Raw genomic sequence first — 21185 nt, 5'->3', positions numbered from 1 at the left:
TGTCCCGCATCGGGCTCTCTGCTCAGCGGGGAGCCTGCTTCCTCCTCTCTCTCTCTGCCTGCCTCTCTGCCTACTTGTAATCTCTCTCTGCCAAATAAATAAATAAATCTTAAAAAAAAAAAAAAAAAAAGATTCGGCTGCGGCAGCGTGAAGGAGGCTGCGGATGAGATAAAGACAAGTGGGCGTGGCCACGTGCCAATAAAGGTCTATTTATGAAAATAGGTCGTGGGGCCAGCCTGGACCCGTGAGCAGCCATTTGCTGCCCCTGCTCTGGAACTTCAGTGTCCAGTAATGCGAGTGATATGAGGCCATGTAGTGCAAGTGACCTATGTGACTTGGAATTTTCTAATAATCACAGTTAAAAGGTAAAAAGAAGGGCGCCTGGGTGGCTCAGTGGGTTAAGCCGCTGCCTTCGGCTCAGGTCATGATCTCAGAGTCCTGGGATCGAGTCCCGCATCAGGCTCTCTGCTCAGCAGGGAGCCTGCTTTCCTCTCTCTCTCTGCCTGCCTCTCCATCTACTTGTGATTTCTCTCTGTCAAATAAATAAATAAAATCTTTAAAAAAAAAAAAAAAATTAAAAAGAAACAGGTGAAATTCACTTTAATAATATACTTAGTTTCACCCAATATATCCAAACCATGATCGTGTCAACATGTGATCAATGTAAAAATGACCAGTGAGGCAATTTATATTTTTTCTTTTGCACGATGCGTCGGTCATCAGCCGTGTTTCACTATTGCCGCACAACTCAAGGTGGACCAGCCACGTTTCAAGGGCTCAATAGCTAGAAGTAAAGTTTTATAGTAAAATCAGCTAAATTATTCATAAGCCCATCATTTTTTCTTCTTCCCCCTGTCCAGATCGCCCATGTGAAGGTAACACCTGGGTAAAGACGGGTAACTGTAGTAATGAGGAACCATGGCAGACAGATTATCCAGAGTGTTGACCAAAGCAAATCCTTACATGGCCTCTCTAGTTCTCTCCCATTGGATGGATTTTCACATCTGAGCAGAAAGAAGGTATAAAACTGACCCATGGGCAAAAATGCCCCCAGTGTCTGCCTCATCCAAGGCTGGGCCAGGTTTCCCCAGACTTTCTCTTCTGTAGAGAAAGATTCCAGGGCTGGTTCACCAGCAAACAGCCCCGAGGGAGTTCCCGGTTCTGGCTCATTCCATCCCCCCTTGGGCTACCTCGGCAACAAGATGGCATTTCCTGACCTGTTCTAGTTTGAAAATGTGCTGGTTGAAATAATACTGAAGCTGCTCGTTGGCATAGTTGATGCAGAACTGCTCGAAACTGTTCCTCTCGAAGTCTTCAAATCCGAATATGTCGAGGACCCCAATGGACAAGCACTGTGAAGACAGAAAACAGTCATTACCAGTGGGTCCTTCTTAACAGGTGGACGCGACCTGTTTGGTTATGCGGGCTCTGCACTCGCCCCAGTGCTCTGTTGTTGCTGCCTTGGAATCTGTAATATGCGAACAAGGGGCGCCGTGTGTTCATATGCACCGGATCCTGAGAACGGCACCCCATCCCGTTCCCTGGGCCTGCCCCTTGGAGCAACTGGCCCGTTGCCTGACACCAAGCTATGCCACCTTGGCCCCTGACATCCCAGGCCATCTGCCGAGGGTGTGTGACACCCAAGGGTCTGGCCGTCCCCAGCTCTGCTTGGTGGAGCAGGCAGGGGCGCGGGCTCTCACCGAGACGGACTCTTCCATGTCTTTTTTGTTGAGGAGGGCGTGGTTGATCCGCAGCACGATCCAGTCGAATAGAGCGCTGTACAGGGACTTGGCCATGGAGTCGCGGGCGGTGATAGCCTGTGGGCACACAGCGGGGAGTGTCACACTTTGATGTGGGCCCTGCGCTGCACCGCCCAGAGGTCTGCACTCATGGGGAGATGGAGGCTGTGACTCTGAAGAACACCCCACTCCCTGGACACGCCCCCTCTCGCTCTGCACTTTACCCCTGCACAGCGGAGCACCAACTACAAAGCCCAGACCCGGCAGCCTAATGTTCAGCGAAGGCTCTCTCATGAGCCAACTCACTACCCCGAGCAAGCTGGAGAACTGCTGAGGCCGGAACACAGGCTCAGGGAGGACACCGAGCTGGCCCGTGGGGGAGAACCAGCCCTGAGGTCGACCTGGGTGGGAAGCCAGGTCCCCTGCAGTTCTGAGAGCATCGTAGAGATGCCATCATATGTATTGAAAGCAGTAATGGTTTTTAAATTAGGGGGAAAAAAAAGACTTAACGAGGTGTAATTTACATACAAGAAACTGTTTCTCTTTATGTACTCAGATCTGACTTGTGACAGATGTGCTTGGCTGCAATTAAGATCTAGAACACATGTCCTGGTTTTGCCTTTCCTGGGAGGTTGTGGAAACTGGGCCCCGAGGGATACAGGGCCCCACACCTGGTATCTGTCCCTTGGTGTCGTGCCTCTCAGGGGCAGCCATGCTGCTGGGGGTTCAGGTGGTCCTGTAACAACTTTTACAGAATGTTTCAGGGAACCTTTGCCTGTGGGGGCTCAGAACATCCCTGGTGCTGGTGGAAGATGCCCAAGCAGCTTCTACCACCAGCTAAAAGTCCCTGCTGCTTGGGGTTTTCCTGTGGCCAGTCAGGCTGTGAGGCCCACTGCTCTTCAGATGTAAAAATGGAAAAAAAAAAAAACCCATCACAAGGAAAACATCCTGGCTGGCGCAAAGGCTGGAGAGACGATCCCTATCAAGATTCAGGGATGCATTTAATGGTTGTAAAGGTCATGCTCTAGCCTGGGGGCAGGGTGGGGGGCAGCGGGAGGTCAACCAACTTTAAAGGCCAGAAGGTCAGTATGTTCAGCTGGAAGGGCCACATGGTCCCTGTAATGATCACTTGGTTCAGCCAGTACAGTAGCAAAGCAGCATATTTAAAAAAAAAGGGTGTGTGTGTGTGTGGTTATGCCAATACCAATAAAACTTTATTTACAAAAGCAGGCAGTGGGCTGGATTTGGGCTGCGGGCTGCAAGTGGCCGTTCCCAGCTAGTGAGAACCGGCATGGAAACACCAAGCAGAACATGGGTGGTCTGAGTTCTGGCCCTAGGGCTGACGTGTGCCGCAGAAGCTGCTCTGAGCCGTGCATGAGCTCATGTGAGAAGCAGAGCCACTGTTACGGCTCTTGAAAGACACGGAAAAGGCTCTCCAGGCCTGCTGTTCCCAGAGCCCCCATCCCAACATGTGGTCTGTGGCCTGGCCTCCTGCGGGAGCGCAGGACGGTGCTCACCTCGCTGAGACTGTAGGGAAGGATGAGTTTGTCATTGGCTGTCACCGTTTTTCTTTTGGTTAGGACCTCCACCAGGATTTCCCGCTTCACCTGCAAGGTCGAGGAGGGAGAGAAGGCTCGTTGGGTGGGTCCTCACGTCCCTGAGGTAAGGCCGGAAGCCCGAGGAAGGTGGCAGGAGGACCTCTAGCAGCTGCCCCAGAAAGGGGGCTCCAAGCCCACCCCGTCCTGTGCGCTATGCTCAGTGTGCTTTGGACTGATTGTGCTCAGGCTTAGTCGATGGCCCCGGAAGGATGGTCTGGCGGGGGCGGGGGGAGGTCCCTGTGGGCCTGTGTGCTGCCTGGCAACCGCCATTCACAGATGTCGCCGTTGGAGTGGGTGTTCCTGGCCTGTTCCCTCCTGACCACTGAGCCCCCACCACAAGCCGGAGGCAGCGAGAGCAGGGCAGGGAAAGCTGCCCCCATCTCCTGGCAGGCCTGCTCACTCATCCCCATGAACACAAAAGAGGAGGAATCCTGCACACAGACACGAGCCACAGGTGGGAGGCACGCTTAGAAAACAGAAAGAAAAGGGCAGGACTTCTCTGGGCACCACGGATGCTCGGGGCCAGGTTGTTCCTGGCTGCAGGGAAGCTGTGTTGGGCATTAAATGGCGTGAATCAGCATCCCTAGCCTCACCCCCTAGAGGACAGCAGCTCCTCTGAGTTGTGACAACCCCCCAGGGCCTCAGACACCGCCCAGTGCCCACTAGGGGGTTGACAAGGGCCGGGGGAGAAAGGGATGGCAGGTCCAATGCGCACATGACCTCGCTGATCCAAGTCTGGGTTCGAAGGGCCTTTCCCATGAGGGGCGGAGCGGGGAGACGGTTGTCCTTCAGAAAGGAGGAAGGGATGTGATGCCCTTGAGGGCATTACGCTAAGTGAAAGAGGTCACGCAGAGTAAAACAAATACCGTATGCTCTCGCTGGTACAGGGAATTAAAAAAAAAAAACAACAAAAAACCCTCTCAAAACCCCCCAAAGTAAACCAAGCTGATACAGAAAGCAGATTGGCGGCTGCCACAGGCAGGGGTGGGTGGGCGAACTGGGTAACAAAGAGGGTCAGAAGGAACAGACTTCGAGTTGTAAAAGAAAAAGGTCTCGGAAACGTAATGTTCAGCGTGGGGACTTCGGTTCAGGATAATACGTGGCATAATTGCAAGTCGCTAAGAGAGAAGATCATCCAAGTTCTCTTCGCTAGAAAAAACTGATCCTGGAACCATGTGTGGTGACAGATGTTAACAGGACTTACTGTGGTCATCGTTTTGCAATACAGACAAACACCCGATCGTTCTGCCGTAACGCTGAAACTAACATAAGGCTGTGTGACGATTATACCTCAATTTAAAAAAAAAAGAGAGAGAAAAAGGGAACCAAGGAAGAGGTGTTGCACAGATTGTGGGGAGGAAGCAGGCAGAGACGCCCCGGTTTATAGAAGTGTGGCCCATGCAGGAAGGAAGTTCTGTGTGTTCGCTGGCCACTGTGGCCAAGGGCAGGGAGGTGTACCTTCAGGAGCTGGGACAGTGTGTCCAGCACCTCAGGGGGCCCGACCTCCAGACCTTCGTCTCGGCCCGTGGCTCTCTTCTTGTACGTGACGTTGCCCAGGTACAGGATGGCTGAGAGGACGGAAAAAATCCTAGGAGAGCAAAAGGATCCTAGGTTGGGGGTGGTTTCCAGAGTCGTAAGACGACGGACGCTTCCAGCCACTTGGGCTGAATTCATACAACCAGCCAAGATCAGTTGGACATCTGAAGTTTCAAAAAGGTCCAATCTCACTGTTGGGGACCTTTGTGGAAAGTGACTTTGTAGACAGATGGCTCTCCTGGGTGTTCTGTGGGTTTTTTGGGGGTGGGTGGGTGTGCTTAAAATTTTTCTTATGGAAGCCTAACATGCACACACACAAAAAATGCAAAAAACCCCCCAACCCATCATGCATAAAAAACAGGCCAAAAAAAGCCAACAGTTCTTATGTGTAGAGTTTGATGAGCTGTCAGAAAACATACACCTCCCTGTAAGGAGCGGAACCCACTCACCTAACGCAAAGGAAGAGCTACCCTCATATCCTAACGCTGTCCGTGAACTTGGTGTCAGTGAAATCCTATGGCCTTGTATCAGGCCTGTCCCCCTGGAAGATTGTGATGTGGGGGTGCTCTGCTTGAGCTGTCCTGGCTGGGTCACACTCAGTGCTGCAACCCAGCATTTCTTAGCCTCAGCCCTGCGGACTCGTGGGGCTGGATCATTCTTTGTTGTGGAGAGCTGTCCTGTCCACTATGGGACGCTGAGCCACATCCCTGGCCCACCCAGCAGGTATCAGCAGCTGCGTCCCTCTCTGCTTTCCCCTATGCAGTGTGATCACCAGAAATGTGTCTGGACAGAGTCAGACAGAGTTAAACAGCCAGCTGTCCTGGGGGGGGGGGGGCAGAAGTGACTCCCACTGAGCACCACTGCCCTGTGTCGAGTCCAGGGAGCGGCACTTGAGGGCCCATTACTGGACAGCCTCAGAGCTAAGAATGTTCTTCAGTTTTTTCGGGGGTGGGAGTGCTTAAAAAAAGTAAACACAGGAGAACAACACTGACCGCCTGGCCCCCAGAACTGAAAACTGGACTCTGTGGCCCTCTGCAGAAAGTCTGGCCAGCCCGGCACGATACACAGCTGTCTGTTAAGTTATTTAATTACCGCCAATGAGCACTTATGTCTGTGTGTGTTGGAGGGAGGGTTCCTAACTTTTTGGTGGTTAATAACAGGGCTGCCACGTGCATATCTTCAAGTCCGCACGTGCACGGCTAGCATCGGGCAGACGCAGCTCTTGCAGAAACCGCAAACAGTTTTCTGAAGACGCTGGCCGGATCTGTGGCCTCTGAGAAGCGCCCAGCCGTTCCCACTGGGCAATGCCGAACGGCACGCAGATGTGGCGAGAACCTGTGCGGCTTTCCAAGAAGTTTTTCAAAATTTTAACTGTGGCTAAGATACACATCATGTAAAATTCACCATCATAACTGTTTGGGCAAAAGCCCCGTGGTTTGACATCTCCCAGTGGCTACTGACTAATGCCCTTTTCCATGAGCTCATGGTCATCGGGCTGCCCTCCTTTAGCGTCTTAGCTCCTGCCGGGGTGTCCGTCAGCTCTCAGAGAGGGGCCTTTGAGTCCAAGATGTGTGTGTGTGCGTGCGTGTGTGTGTGTGTGTGTGTGTGTGTGTGGTGGTGGGGAGGCAGTCCACGCACGAGAAGGTGGGACGGCCAGCCTGGCCACTTACTGCTTCTTGGTGGCAGGGAGGAAGCCCACCATCTCCATGGCCTGCTTGAGTCTCTCAAAGTCATGCTTTAGGTCTTCTCCATCTTCAATCTTCAAGTTATGCTGAAAAACAAAGTCGGTGGCACTCTGGGTACTTCTGGGCCAACACGGGCGGCATGCAAGAGTGATCCTGGCTGGGACTGCTGGGGCAGGGCTCAGGACACGGTGGGGAATGAATGGGCCTCTTTATGCCGCCTCCTCTGGGCCTCCTTGGAGTCGGTTTGGGGGCCGGAGAGGGCCCAGGCAGACAGCCTCTGACCTCCCGGCGGCGCGTAAACAGCCCGTGGGGAACAGAGGCGGCGTTTGTGGCCAGGGCGCAGGGCTGTTTACCTGGTTGAGGTAGAAATAATCTTCAGGCTGCTTGAGCTGAAATTCCTGACGCTCTTCCTCGCTGACGCCAAGTAACAAATAATAAAACACGTGGTAGTTCCTGTGGGTCAAAGTGAGGAGAAAAAAAATTTGTTTTCGGAGGCCAGGCCACAACTCCTGTTCAAACCACTGCTAATTTTGCTGTGGGGACCACCGCTGGGGGGGGGCGGGGGGTTTGGGAGGGCGGGGAAGCACCTCAAATATGTACCAGTTTGAGATAATAAGTCGATTCTTACTATGTTTTAAAAAGAAAACTAAACCGTGAGCTTCTCCTGTGAGTAGATGTAAGCAGGCGGGACTGTGGGGGAGGGAGGGGTGAGGGGGGAAATGAACTCTGGGTAAAAGTCAGGGGTAGGCACAAAAATAAGCTTAACAAAGGTGGCTTCAGAGTTATGAGCCCAAAACTTGCAGCCACAGAGGAGCCTTGGTCCTGGGAGATCGGCACTGGCTCCTGCAGGCCCAAAACACCTGTTCTCTGCTTTGCGGGGAAGAAGGCCCGCGCGATGGGTCACCGAGGACGCGTCCTCCTACCTCTCGTCCTTCTCTTGAGAGACCAGGCGGGACTTTTCAAGCAGGTATTTTTCAACAACAGCCCTATCATTAAAAGGAAGATGAAGGAACGAGATGTTAGTATTTTGATGAGTTTTCTAGAAGAACTGGAGTCATTTGTTACTGTAACAAAGCCCGGTGGGTGTAGATTGATGGCCTTTGACGCAAGGTCAACTCAGGTACCTAAATCACCTTTAGAAACACAATCACCCCCCAGGCGCCTGTGTGGCTCAGTTGGTTGAGCAACTGCCTTCGGCTCAGGTCATGATCCCGGACTTCCAGGATCGAGTCCCACATCAGGCTCCCAGCTCCTTGGGGAGTCTGCTTCTCCCTCTGACCTTCTCCTTTCTTTCTTTCTTTTGTTTTTTTTAAAGATTTTATTTATTCGACAGAGAGAGATCACAGGTAGATAGAGAGGCAGGCAGAGAGAGAGAGGGAAGCAGGCTCCCCGCTGAGCAGAGAGCCCGATGCGGGACTCGATCCCAGGACCCTGAGACCATGACCTGAGCCGAAGGCAGCGGCCTAACCCACTGAGCCACCCAGGCGCCCCTGGCCTTCTCCTTTCTCATGCTCTCTCTCACTCACTCTTCCTCAAATAAATAAATAAAATCTTAAAAAAAAAAAAAAAGAAAGAAAGAAACAAACAAAAAAAGAAAACACGCCCCGGGCCCCTGGGGGGCTGAGTTGCTTAAGCATCTGCCTTCAGCTCAGGTCAGGATCCCAGGGTCCTGCAATTGAGCCTCATATCAGGGTCCCTGCTCCAGGAAGGGAATCTGGGTCTCCCTCTGCCTCTGCCCCTGGCCCTACCTCCTGCTTGGGCTCTCTCTCACACTCTCTGTCTCAAATAAATACATTAAATCTCAAAAAAAACCCCAAAAACAAAACAAAACAACAAAAACCAATAATCCTAATGTTGCGAATATAATCAAAGTCCTGAAAATATAACTTACCCTAAAAATCACCCTAAGTGTTGCCTTATCCTATGACTGCTGTCCATAAAAATAAGGAACTTGGGTTGGCCACTTCTGCTCCCCAGACCAGATGCAGGCTGATCACTGCTCGGAAAGCTCCAGGAGCATCCTGGGGGGACCCCATCAGGCGGCGGGAACCGGAGCGATTATACCCACGTGTTCACAAACAATACAGGTAGGCGGCCCCCTGTACTGACCACCTCCTCAGCAATTAAATGCTTCTTCTGTTAAAAATCTAACTCTAAGGGGCGCCTTCGGCTCAGGTTATTATCCTAGAGTCCTGGGATCGAGTTCCACATTGGGCTCCCTGCTCTACAGGGAGCCTGCTTCTCCCTCTCCCTCTGCCTCTCCCCCGCTTGTGCTCTCTCTTTCTGTCAAATAAATAAAATCTTAAAAAAAAATCTAAATATAAGAAAACAGATTCATTTTCATTTTTTTTTTTACAGCTTCGTTATTGATACAAGCTGCACACACTTGAAGTGTGCAACGTGGGAAGACCTGACTGGGTTGTTTCCCATTTTGTTCCATCAGTGGTCATGGACATAAACTAGAGGCGTGTGAACTGATGAGTTGTGACACAGGCAGACACCTGTGTGCCCACCACCATGACCCAGTTTCCTGGGCCCTTGGTCACCCCTCCCCACCTCCCATCCCTGAGTGGCCACTGATCAGCCCCACTGTAGATCCGTTTGCACTGTCTAGAACTTTAAGGAAATACAGCCCTGCAGTATATATACTGTGTGTCTGCCTTGTCACTCAGCCTGAGGACTGAGACTCAGCCATGTCATCGCGTGCAACAGAACTCTGTTCCTTCTCACGGCTGGACACGGCACACTGTATTTACCCGTTCATTCCTGGTGGATGTTTGATGGGCAGGGGTCCACGGGCTCATGGGCTCTGGGCCAGGGGCCAGGGACCTCTACAGCCACGCTCCCAATGCTGGCAGTACTGACGGTGACCTTCTCAGCACTGTTCTGTAGGGATTAAATGTCCTGAATCCTTCCACGCTGGGGTTGGGCACCGGCTCCCATTGAAAGGTGAGATACTGAAGATTAAAGAGGTCACCTGCTGCATGGGACTGCATGGGAGGGAGATGGCCCGGCGGGGACCTGACCTGCTCCCTCCACACCCTCTGGGGCTGGAGGGGCTGGTCTTTCATGGGTTCCACCATCACCAAGTGTAGGAGTTGGACAGCTCTGCAGGACACCCTCATTTGAGCCCATCCTGTTTTATAGGAGGGGCACATAGTGCCTGACAGGGAGGGAGGCCTGGGGGACAGTGTTGGGCCCCTGGGCTGCGGCATGCTGGATGCCACCTGCCTCCCTCTCTGGGACGGCAGTCTCCTGTCTACAGCCTTGCCTGGGACACATGCACATAAGACAGGCAAGGGCGGGTGTCCATGGACTTGGCCTGTGTCCTCTCTTCTTCCAAACCCCTGTTTTTTCCTATCCCTTCCCCCTGCGAGGAGCTATTTTAGTTATTGGTGGTTTGTTCTCATGGGGAGGGAGGCCGCATCTGGTTCTAGAATCAGACTCTTGTTGGAATTTCCACCTGTGGCCAATTCCCTGTGCTGTGTCGGCGGAGGCGGGTAGGGGGAGGACGGACAGTGCCCCTTACTGACATCGAGCTGCCATTTGGCGGTGACAGCCCCATCCTTTCCCTGATCATTTTTAAGGCCCTGGCCCCGACCGGGGTTCATAGGGGGCCAGGGATCCCCCAGCACGGAGCCACTGAACCCACAGGAAGACGAGGCCTTGCAGATTGGGGAACTGGAGGAAGGCTTGGACTGCCCCTGACCCTTGGCCTCCACAGGAAATGGCACTGAGAAGTGTCACCTCCCCAAAAGCAGAACCGGGTCTGGGCCTGCTCTTCCCCAGCTGGCCGTGGCCACTCCCTGGACAGGAAGTACACCTCCTCCTCGGAGCGTGGGCCGGCCACGGTCACGGGCTGAGGTGGAACTTCCTTTCCTGAATCTGAGGCCACAGAGAGAGGACTTTCAAAAGCTGGTCTAGAAGACTCAGCCAGCCAGGGCCTCTGGCCCAGAGCTTGATGCGGGGGGGGGGGCCTGCAGCCAGCGGAACGGGCTGTACCAGACAGCTGAAAGCTGGGGTCACACAGTGGCCCCTGGAAGATGTGAGATGTAAGAGTGACCCCCAGAAGGGTCTTGGAGATGTAATTAAGGGAAGGCACATGGAGATATGAGAGATATGACCATCCTCCATGATAAGGGTGGACCCCAAATCCCAGGGCAAAGTCCTAAGAAGTAGAATAGAACAGTGAGACATAGAGAAGACCACGTGATGGGGGGATATGGACACAAGCCAAGGAAGGCCTGGGGTTGCCAGAAGCTGCAGGAGGGCATGAAGAATCCTGTCCTGGAGCCTCCGGGAGGCGGGTGGGAGGGGGCTGTCCTGCCTATGTCCTGATTTCAGGCTTCCAACATCCAGCGCTGTGAAACAATAAAGTTCTATTGTTCTGAGCACCCCGGTTTGCGGCACTTTGTTCTGGCTGCCCTGGGACACCAAACAGAGACCACAGAGAGGAGCAAGCGGGGAGCAAAGATCCTGAGTCTGGCCCCTGGCTGCAGAGCCAGCCGGGACCCAGGAAGATACTAAGCAGCCTTCTGGCATCTCTGTCCCCCTGAGGGAGCCCCGGGAACTGCAGATGGGGTATAATTCTGTGTCGGTGCCCAACAGGGTACTCTGGGCATCTCCTGCTGGTCAGAGGCCCCGCAATGGGGGTGGGGGAGTGGCCAAGCCCATGCAGGTGCCCAGCAGCACTGAGCTGGGGGGACCACTGGATGGTCTGTGGGGGGCTGAGGGGCTGGAGCAGAACTGCCATTTATGGGGGAGGGGCGGTCTCTCACCTAGACCACTGCCCACTGGAGCCTCAGCAGTGGGAAAAAGGAATGAGGCTAGAGACCGAAGGATGCGAGAAAACAACCTTCCTTTTTGTGTCTTGAATATGAATTGTCATTTGAAATGATCACCAGTGAGGTTAGATGGACAGAAGAACCAACATACTTTGTACCCAATTCCCAGGCTCTGCCACTTGAGGACTTCTCCTGAAATGCTGGAGCCTTCTCCTGGTGCTCAGGTCTCCTCCTCATATGGAACAAGTGGGCTGCTCAGAGTATCACTTGGAACCAGTATAAATCCTGCTCCCACCGCACCTTGCACCAGAATGTTGAGGCAGGGATAAGCCCTTCGAGTAACCCCAGACTGTGCCAAGATGTCTTTTTTTTTTTTTCTTTTTTACCTTGAAAGAGTTTCATCAGCTCATAAGACCTTCGCATATTAAAAAAAAAAAAAAAAACAACCCAAAACATTATGTAGTATTAAATCACAGTTACAGTGGGTTAAGCCTCTGCCTTCAGCTTAGGTCATGATCTCGGGGCCCTGAGATCGAGCCCTGCATCGGGCTCTCTGCTCAGCAGGGAGCCTGCTTCCTCCTCTCTCTGCCTCACTCTCTGCCTACTTGTGATCTCTGTCTGTCAAATAAATAAATAAAAATCTTTAAAAAAAAAATCACAATTACATTTTTAACCAGCTGTAACTCCTCCGTATACTTTTAGAAAGAAAAAAAAATCCTACAGCACCGAATTCTGAAATGACATTATGACTTAAATATGATGACAAAATAGGTAATTCCTGAGAACAGTAACTCTTTGCAAAGCTGCCAGACTTTTATAAGCATAACCACAGCACAGAGTAACGAATGCAATCTCCATGTTATACGTTTAGTTGAAGTAACTGTGCCTCCACCCAGGGAACTCAACATTTGCGGCACAAAATGCTGGTCTGGTGTAACTTTCACCAGACAATGAACTTCACAATCCAGCTACCCACTGCCCATCTCACCCACCTACCCACTCACCCATCTACCTAATCCATTCATCCATCACCCATCCATGAATCCAACAGTCTACAAATTTATCCATCTATGAATTCTCCCAGCTAGCAGTAAGTCTATCCAGCCACCCACTCACCCATCCATGAATTTACTCATCTATCTACCCATCCACCAACAAATCTATCTGTCTGCCCACCCACCCACCCAGGAATCCATCTGTCCGTCCATCCACCCACACATAAATCCATCCATCCATCCATCCATCCATCCATCCATCCATCCATCCATCCACCCAACTCATGAATCTACCCATCTACCCACCCACCCACCCACAAATCCATCCAACCATCCATGGATCCACACCGCCACCCCCACCCCCAAACCCATCCATTAATCTATCTACCCTCCTTCCCTCTCTCCCATCGACCCATCTACCAACCTTCAGTACTTCCTTGGGCAGCCACTTCGATTTGCTACCCAGCTTTACTAGGTCTTCTCCTGGCTAAAGGGGCACCCATTTGGCAACTGCCCCAGTCCACATCAACTCTGCCTGTGGCATCCCCAGGCCCACGAATTCAAAACCTCGTTAAGACCAAGACATAGCTCGGTGTGTCCTTGTCTGTTTTGGGCAGCTCCATGCTGCTAGCACCTTTAGTTCACTGCACTTGCTTTTGGGGCACCTGGGTCCATGCTCGATGACCTGGGGACAGAGGTCCCACCCCTCCCGCCCCTCCCTTTGACCCACAGCTCAGATCTTCACATCAGTGATTTAAATAAAACCACACTTGCTTCCCCGTACAATTCACACGTATCTGCAGGGCCACAAGCTCCACGCTGAGCTCCCAAGCTGGGCCCTCCTCATAGGCGTGCCCGGGAGCCCAGCCCAAGGCCAGTGGCCCGCAGTCTGGCGGCTTCCAACTCACCCTCTCACGATGCCACTCTCCAGGTAGTTGACCTGGATAAATTTCCCAAATCGGCTGGAATTGTTGTTGTGGGCCGTTTTGGCGTTTCCGAAAGCCTGTGGGGAAGATAAGAACAGGGTTTCAGGGGCGCCTGGATGGCTCAGTGGGTTAAAGCCTCTGCCTTTGTCTTAGGTCATGATCCCAGGGTCCTGGGATGGAGTCCCGCATCGGGCTCTCTGCTCAGCAGGGAGCCTGCTTCCTCCTCTCTCTACCTGCCTCTCTGCCTACTTATGATCTCTGTCAAATAAATAAATAAAATCTTAAAAAAAAAAAAAAAGAAAAAAAAAAAGAACAGGGTTTCAGAGCATGAGGATGAAATTTCTATGCGCTGCCACCCAGAACCTCAGAGGTCCCCTTGGGTGTGAGTCACGAACACTCAATTTGCCCGAAGTCAGCCAGAGGCCCTGATGAGCCATGTGTGTGCCGACACACTTTGTCTCTGTGTTTGGGCTGTGGGAGGGGTTCAGGTTTTGAGTGTCAGACATGAAGACTGCTTATCAACAGCACTCTTCTGCTACTGTGGTTCAGAGGGTCGACTCTGGCCCATGGGCCAAGTCCAGTCCATTGCTTACTTGTGGATCGTGTGCGAGTCAAGAGTGGTTTTTACATTTGTAAATCGTTCAAAACACACACACACACACACACACACACACACACAACAACAACAACAACACACAAGAAGAGTAGGACTTCCTGACATATGAAAATTCTATTCACCTTTCAGTGTCTAGAAACAGTTTTATCGGCCTGCGGCCAGGCCTGTGCGCTCACGGCTCGCTCGCGGCTGCTTTCAGGCTCGAGCAGCCGCGTAACGATACTAAAGACCATTCTGGCCTGTAAGGCTGAACGTATTTACTGGGTGGCCCTTTCCAGAAGGAGTTTGGTGGGCCCTGGGCTGATGCGGGCTGTGGGTCCCAGGAGAAGATGAAGCGGGCTTGGCGGGGAGCAGAAGCGGAGACAGGTCCCCGCCTGGAGGGGTCCTGTGATTCTGTGGGAGGACAAGCCGGTTCATTACGAATTTTTTGACTGGGATGAAGCTGGCATCACATAAAATTAACCATTTAAACATCAACAATTCAGTGTCGTTTAGTACAGTCACAATGTTGTGTAACCATCACCTCCATCTAGTTCCAGGACATGTCCATCAACCCAAAAGCAGACCCCCCCATCTCCATTAGCTGTCACTCTCCCCCCGCCCCCCGCCTTCCCCAGCCCCTGGCAGCCACCAGCCTGCTTTCCGTCGCTATGGATCTGTCTGTTCGGGATATATTTTGCCCAAGAGGGAGCCTTTTGTCTTGCTTCCTTCACTCAGCAGGATGCTTCTGGGGTTCATTCTCATTGCGACATGAATCGGGGCTTTATTCCCAATATGTAGAGCAAAGTATGCAGAGCATGGAGTCTATGACTCAGTGGGGTCCCCCCTGGGCCTCCTATGTGTCCACTACCCAGATTAAGACACAGAACACACGCGGCTCAGGTTCTTGGGGTGACACCTCTCTCCATGAAGTACCCAACACCACTGAGGGGTGGACAGGGAGAGGGTATGAAAAAGCCTGGCGGGGGCAGGGGGAGACTCAGGGCAAGGAAGGTGCTGGGGGCGGTTTCTCTGTTTCAGGGAGCAAGACGCTGGCAGAGGTGGGAGCGGTGTGGTTGGGCAGGGGAGGGGAGAAAGGCAGAAGCGATTACAGAGCCTGGCGCTCAGCTGTCCAAGCCCCTGTGGCTCCGGGGGCCAAAGAAGGGGTGATCTGGGGGGCGGGGTGATGCCCTGCTCAGATGCACAAAGGGAAGCTCGATGGCCACGAGAAGGGCCAACAATGTTCTAGTTTGAGAAGGCTGAGCTGTGTGGGAGGCTATGCAGGCAGGAGGGCAGTGGGGAGGAAGTGGCCAAGGTTTGCAGGGGTGCTGGGGCTGAGCGTGGGTGCCTGAGGGCCCGGTGGGGCACAGGGAGGATGGCAGGGTGGGGAGAGATGGTCAGGCTTGCAGGGGACCCGGGGACCAGGGGATGTGCTGACCCAGAGAGGAACTGGGATTTTCTTAAAGACTTCGTTCTGCAGGGAAAAGAACCCGGGGGGGGGGGGGGGGTCAACGATCAGAGCTTCTGGTGTGGAATCCGGAGGCAGAAGCCCCATAAAAAAGCGTCTGCTGGGGGAAGGCCCGGGATACTTCCTCTGGCTCCGTTCCACAGAGTTCTGGAACAAGACAGTGGCACCAGACCCCAGGAATGGGCCCTGAGGCAACAGCCAAGTCACCCAGCAAGAGTGTTAACAATGAAGGAGGAGCCCCAGAGAGGAAACCTGGCCCCGGCCCCGTGGTGCAAGGCGGGGATGTGCTCCTGGCAGGGTGGTGGCCTGGCGCTTTCGGTGGGGAGTGGGCCTCCCGGAGGCAGAACCCTGTCTGAGGAGGCATGTTCCCGAGTCAAGACAGTGGCCACAGGGCCCTCTTCTCTTCACAAATGCTTCCTTAGGACCTGTCCGTGGCCAGGTTTGGAAGTCTCTGGAGGGTTGGATTAAACACAGAAGCTCTTGAGCCAGTGGCAACGACCGCGTCCTGACTTTGTGACAGCCCCTGGCTGGTGGCTGGGTGACAGCAGCTGGTGGCCAGGCCTGGGTCTGGTTTCCCAAGTGCCTATGGAACCCAGCGCAGGGTCCTCAGCCTTGGCCCTGCCCATCGGTGGGGTCCTGTGCACTGTGGGGTCCGAGCAGTGACCCCAGCCTCCACCTGCCAGAGGCTGCTGTGTCTGCGACAACCAGAAATGCCCTCAGAGCTGAACTGCTGAATGGCGCTGCACACACGGACGGAGGGTTAAAGAGGTCTGTAGGGTTTGGTGGTTGAGGGCTCTGGGGCCCCTCATCCTGTCATGAGGCCCCGCAATGGGTGCTACAGGCCCGAGGAGTCCTGTGAGGAAGAAAACTGTCTTTCTAGGTTTAATCTCTAGTTTCCGTCAAGTTCAGCCTCAGAACTGTTTTTTTTTTGGTCTGGAGTAAAGCCCAACGCCTCTTACCCTTCTGCTCTGGGAATCGAATCGGCAGGCAGCAGGTCTGTTTCCTGCTTTCATTCCAGGCTCATGAGACCCCCGTGGGGTTCCATCTGAGCTGGGGACAGGTTGGGCCCTCCCCCTGCTCAGAACGAAAATAAACTCCGTGAGCGAGCCCTCCTAATGATGAGCAGATGGCGCGGATGCCCAAGCCTGGGTGGGCTCCTTCCCGGGGGAACAGGCTTCTTTCTCTGCTGGGGCCCCTGCACCGTCCGGATCCAGGACCCACTGCAGAGACCCCCCCCCCCCCCCCGCCTTTCCTCCCGGCTCAGCAATGTGCCAGCGCCTCCCAAAGACCCACGCCAGCCCCCGTTTTGAACTCGGGGCAAGACTCCATGGGATTTCTAAGGAAACAGTGGGGGCTGGTGTCTTGTGGACCACAAGAGGGAAAGTCTTCGGGATGCGAGGGCCCCCCACCAGCCCTGCGCAGCCCAGGCTTTGTGTAGGGGGGGCAGTGACCTCATGCGTCTGGTATGTGGTCTCAGCACACTGCGACTTTTCAAAGCCAGTCTAAAAATATCCGGTTGCTGCTATTATACGTCCGAGGAGGAGGAAATGCTGGCCTGGCGCTCACAGCCAGGGGAGCTGCTCTGTAGCTGCTCCTGGGGGCTGATGGGCACGCGCAAGGCCTCAGAGCGCAGGGGAGCACAGGGGAGGCTGGGGATCCCAGCGATTGTGGGGCCTGGGGTGGACGGGCCGGAGGAAGAGGGATCCAGGCGCCGGCAGTGATGGGATGTTATCTGGCACTGGAGCTGTGGAGGCCACGTGCTAATGCTGTCTTCCCACTAGGCCAGAAAACCCACAGCCCTGGCAAAATGCTACGGGACAAAGGCTTCCACTTTCCTGGAAGCACTTTTCCCCCCTTACATAACATAAATTACACGTTTCTAATATAAGTTGCATGCTTTGGGAAAAACAAAACAAAACCAAATCGTGATAGAAGGAAAAAAAAAACCATAAAGAGACAAGTCTGTAGCTCAAAATCCTCCAAGCATGGTTTCTAGGTAAAACTAACAGAAAAGCCACACACCCACCCCTTCCTCTGACGGGGCAGATGATCCTGGGCCAGCAGTGGGTGGGCTGCTCACCCTCCACCCCAAGAATGACAAGAGCTGGGGGGGAAACCTCTGACTTTCTTCCAACCGTCTTTGTCTTTTGAGGTTCTTCTGGGAAATTCAAAAAGGTTTCTGAACTTGGAGTAATTGAGGTTGGGCACCTTACTTAGCCAGAAATTTTAGAAGGTGCGTTTTTAAAAAATCTCAACAGGATGCCGCCTCTGCTCTAGGCTGAATCGTGTGGTAAACATTTTGGGCAGAAGGGTGGTAACATCACAGAATGATCCGTCGAGAGTCCAGTCCCAGGCCGGGCGCTATGGGGCTTCTGACTCTGTTTTGCTTCTACTCTTCCAAGAGACAAGTGTGCCCCATTTCAGATGAGGAAACTGAGGCACAGAGAGAGGCCTGCTAACTTCCCTGAAGTCTGAGGGCAGGCAGGCAGGTGGCACAACCCTGGGTTTGAACCCAGTGCCCTCACTCCCAGCCCATGCTCCATGCATTGGTCTCTCAGTCCCCACAGCCTGGGACTTTTTGGGGTGCCTGCCTGCCCTGGCCGAGGCCACTCCCCCTTGGGCCTGGTGACCGGGCAGATGGGATGCCAGAGCCCTTTCTAAGCTTACACCTGGTCTCTGGTGCATCCCACACAAAAATCAAACAAGCCTGGATGGACCGCGTTAGGCAAACTGTTTTTGCTTTCAGATTTCAGAGTCTGAAAGCCCCATGGGATGAGCTCATGAAAGCAAATGAGCTAGCCTTATCTCCTGTGTGGACAGGTGAGCCCCACGTTGGGAGTCCCCTGTGGAGAAGTCCCCTAGCCTCACCACCCCGGGGTGGGTGTCCTCCCAGCCAGGCTGAGGGGGCCCAAGATAACTCCATTGCTGCCCCCACCCCCCAAGATTCACCCATGGCCACCCTTTCTCAGAGGGAAGTTCTAGATCATTCTAATGGCTTTGTCTTAGTTTCAGGGTCAGCTTTCTGTTCTCCTGATCTTCTAGTCCCAGGGACCTCACTTCCCAAGTGTTCGTGAGGCTTTGTCGCGTGTGGTCTCATTCACTCAATCACTCGTTCCTCCCTCCCTTCCTCCCTCCATACTTCTGCTTGGTAACAATTTACTGGTTGGCTGCTGTGTGTCTGGAACGGTTGTAGCTTCATAGAGGCCCCCGCAGAGTGAAGCCTCTGTCCCTGCACAGACCACGCGCCACACGGGACTTCTGGATCTCTCGTGCCCAAGCTCAGACCAGGCATGGAGAAAGAGGAGTGACTGGGACTGTGGGGACGGGCTTCCACTGGTGCAAGAACATTAGCACGTATGAGGCAACACGGAAGCCTGAAGATGGGGCCACATGAGACTGTCTCCCCCTTGTCCGCCTGCAGGAGCCATTTTGTTCCTGTCATGGGTGGGGGTGGGGAGAACGCGACACTGGGAGTGACTGGAGGTTGGTGGTGGCAGGCTAAGGCAGACTTATTATTTTTTTTTAAGATTTTTATTTATTTATTTGAAAGAGAGAGATCCCAAGTAGGCAGAGAAGCAGGCAGAGAGAGAGGAGGAAGCAGGCTTCCTGCCGAGCAGAGAGCCCGATGTGGGGCTCGATCCCAGGACTCTGGGACCATGACCCGAGCTGAAGGCAGAGGCTTTAACCCACTGAGCCACCCAGGCGCCCCGGGGCAGACTTATTTGACTCCACAGTATTCTCCGTGTTCCGGGGATACTCTGCCATGTGCAATAGCACTCGGCCTGCGCCCATTGACAGGTTGTGCCCCCTTGGGGACCCCGGCGACAGTCAGACATGGCAGGAGGCACCCTGGGAGCTGTCTCATGAGCCTGATGGGAGCACAGAAGCTGGACAGGCAGTGTCTCTGTCCAGGGGGCCCACGGACCGAGGAGCCTGGAGGGTCTGCTCTGCCCCCCTGTGCTGAGCAAAGAGCCCCAGGCATCCACTTGAACCTGGGGCTTTCCTGTGTGGAAATGCTGGGAAAATAACCACGCGTGGGGTGGAGGACTCCTTCTGGCAAGGAGCCCAGGCAAACGGCTCTGTCTGTAGGGGGTCCCAGTGGGTCCCAGTGGCCAGGGTGGAGGGTTTGAATTGGTTCACTGCTCTTGGGTTTCAGATTCCTCTCCTGTGAAGTGAGAGAGAGAAAACCTCGGACTACCTGGGTTGTTTAAAGATGAAATGAGACTAGGGGACCCAGGGGCGGGCAACCTTGTCCTGCAAAGGGCCACGTAATTAATATCTGGGGTTTTGTCAAAATGACCCAACCCTGCTGCTGTGGCCCGAAGCAGGGATGGACAGTCTGTATGCTCATGGAACTTGGCCGTGTGGAGAACATCTTCCTGACGTCTGGTGGGGTGGGGCAGTCTTGGGCTCTGAGCTCCACCAAGGTTGGCAAATTATGGCCAGCGAGCTGTTTCTGTAGGGTCTGCGAGCTAAGCATGGTTTTCACACTTTTTAACAATTGAAAAGAAAATCAAAAGACTATTTCACAACACATGAATACAGTATGCAATCCAACTTCCACGAGTTCGCAAATTCCCTTTGTGAATAAAGTTCTGCTTGGCGTATAGCTAGTTTACGTGTGGTCTGTGCCTGCTCTCGGGACCATAGCGGCAGAGCTGAAAATACAGACCCTGGGGTCCTTTCCAGGACGGGCCACTGCTCGAGGGGCTCTCTGTTCCACGGGCAGGAGAAGAGCCTGACACGCGGGACACAGGGCAGGCAAACGTGAGAGCACGTGAGCGTCAGCGCGACTGACCGGTCTCCCAGGGCACAGTGGGGACCTGGGCACAGAAGCAGGACCTTAAAGCACAGAGGGGAGGGTGGGATGGGCCAGCAGGATCACAGGAGGTGGGGAAGTGAGAAATACAGCTGGAGCGCTTTCCAGAGAACTGTCATACAGGGAGCGGGGGCTGGCTCTAAGAGGGAAGATGCCAGGAGAGCACAAGAATGATGATGGGAAGGGGTGAGGACGGTGGCTGGGAGGTGGGAGGTAGGACCCTCCCCCCAACCCGCCACCACTGCCAGCCTGCCCAGGTAGGTGGCACTATAGGCTCTGGGGGTCTGCGGGTGCGGGGCAGGAAGTGGAGGGGTCACATTCAACCTCATGGCTCCCGATTTTCAGATGAGGAAGTGGAGGCTTTCCAGGGCCCTGCTGACCCCTGGTCTCTGCCTGGATTCTGTTTCCTTCCTGTTGCCCGTGGGACTTGGGGGCACCCAGTGGGCTCTCAACAGCCAGCTGCTGGACGGACAGGTGAAGGGACAGCAGGCATCTGCAGAGAGCCAAGTGACAATGGGACGGGATGCTCAGTCTACCTCCGTGCCCCCGGTTTTTAATGGGTTCTGTCACTCTTATCTGCACTGGTACCAACGACCAGTTCAGACAGAAACACTGAAAACCAGCAAGGGCTCCTGGGACCAGAACAGGCTCTTTGAAATGGATAGATTTCCTCCCAAGGGCCAAAGTTTCAAGCAAACCATGCAGGGGCATGGGATCAGGCAATCTTAAAAAAAAAAAAAAAAAAAAAAAAAAGGAAGAGGAAGATGAAAAAGAAACCAAGTATGAAACAAGTTATTGTATCTGATATTTCACTAAATTTTTGTTTAGGTTATAATGAAACCACGTGCCAGATCACAGAGAGTAAAGAACAGATCAAGCTTTGATGGGGAGAGCCTTGCTTGGTTCTTAGGGCATCTAAAACATTTGAGGAATTCATCAGGATCCCCGAGGGCTCATCTCATCCATTTCAACAGCCAAATCATTCTCTCTGGGGTTTACTTGGTTCTTTTTCTCAGGTTTTTGAGCTAGGAAACTAACTC

At 53.5% G+C, this 21185-nt stretch overlaps 1 protein-coding gene across 8 annotated transcripts in view; it reads right to left on the bottom strand.

Annotated features, from left to right (window-relative positions):
- The window catches only part of MYO9B (myosin IXB), an 84954-nt gene that overhangs the window by 28238 nt on the left and 35531 nt on the right, over window positions 1-21185 (bottom strand). For all 8 annotated transcript variants that reach the window (XM_059389343.1, XM_059389340.1, XM_059389344.1 and 5 more), the window contains exons 3-10: window positions 13246-13340; window positions 7482-7544; window positions 6912-7011; window positions 6544-6644; window positions 4796-4925; window positions 3257-3346; window positions 1701-1817; window positions 1218-1352 (exon numbers count right to left, since the gene is read on the bottom strand). In XM_059389343.1, the coding sequence (XP_059245326.1) occupies window positions 1218-1352; window positions 1701-1817; window positions 3257-3346; window positions 4796-4925; window positions 6544-6644; window positions 6912-7011; window positions 7482-7544; window positions 13246-13340 (831 nt within the window). The remainder of the gene's footprint in view (window positions 1-1217; window positions 1353-1700; window positions 1818-3256; window positions 3347-4795; window positions 4926-6543; window positions 6645-6911; window positions 7012-7481; window positions 7545-13245; window positions 13341-21185) is intronic.

Source organism: Mustela nigripes, chromosome 2 (genome assembly GCF_022355385.1).
Source record: "Mustela nigripes isolate SB6536 chromosome 2, MUSNIG.SB6536, whole genome shotgun sequence".
NCBI lineage: Eukaryota > Metazoa > Chordata > Mammalia > Carnivora > Mustelidae > Mustela > Mustela nigripes.
This window is presented reverse-complemented; position numbering and strand designations above follow the sequence as displayed.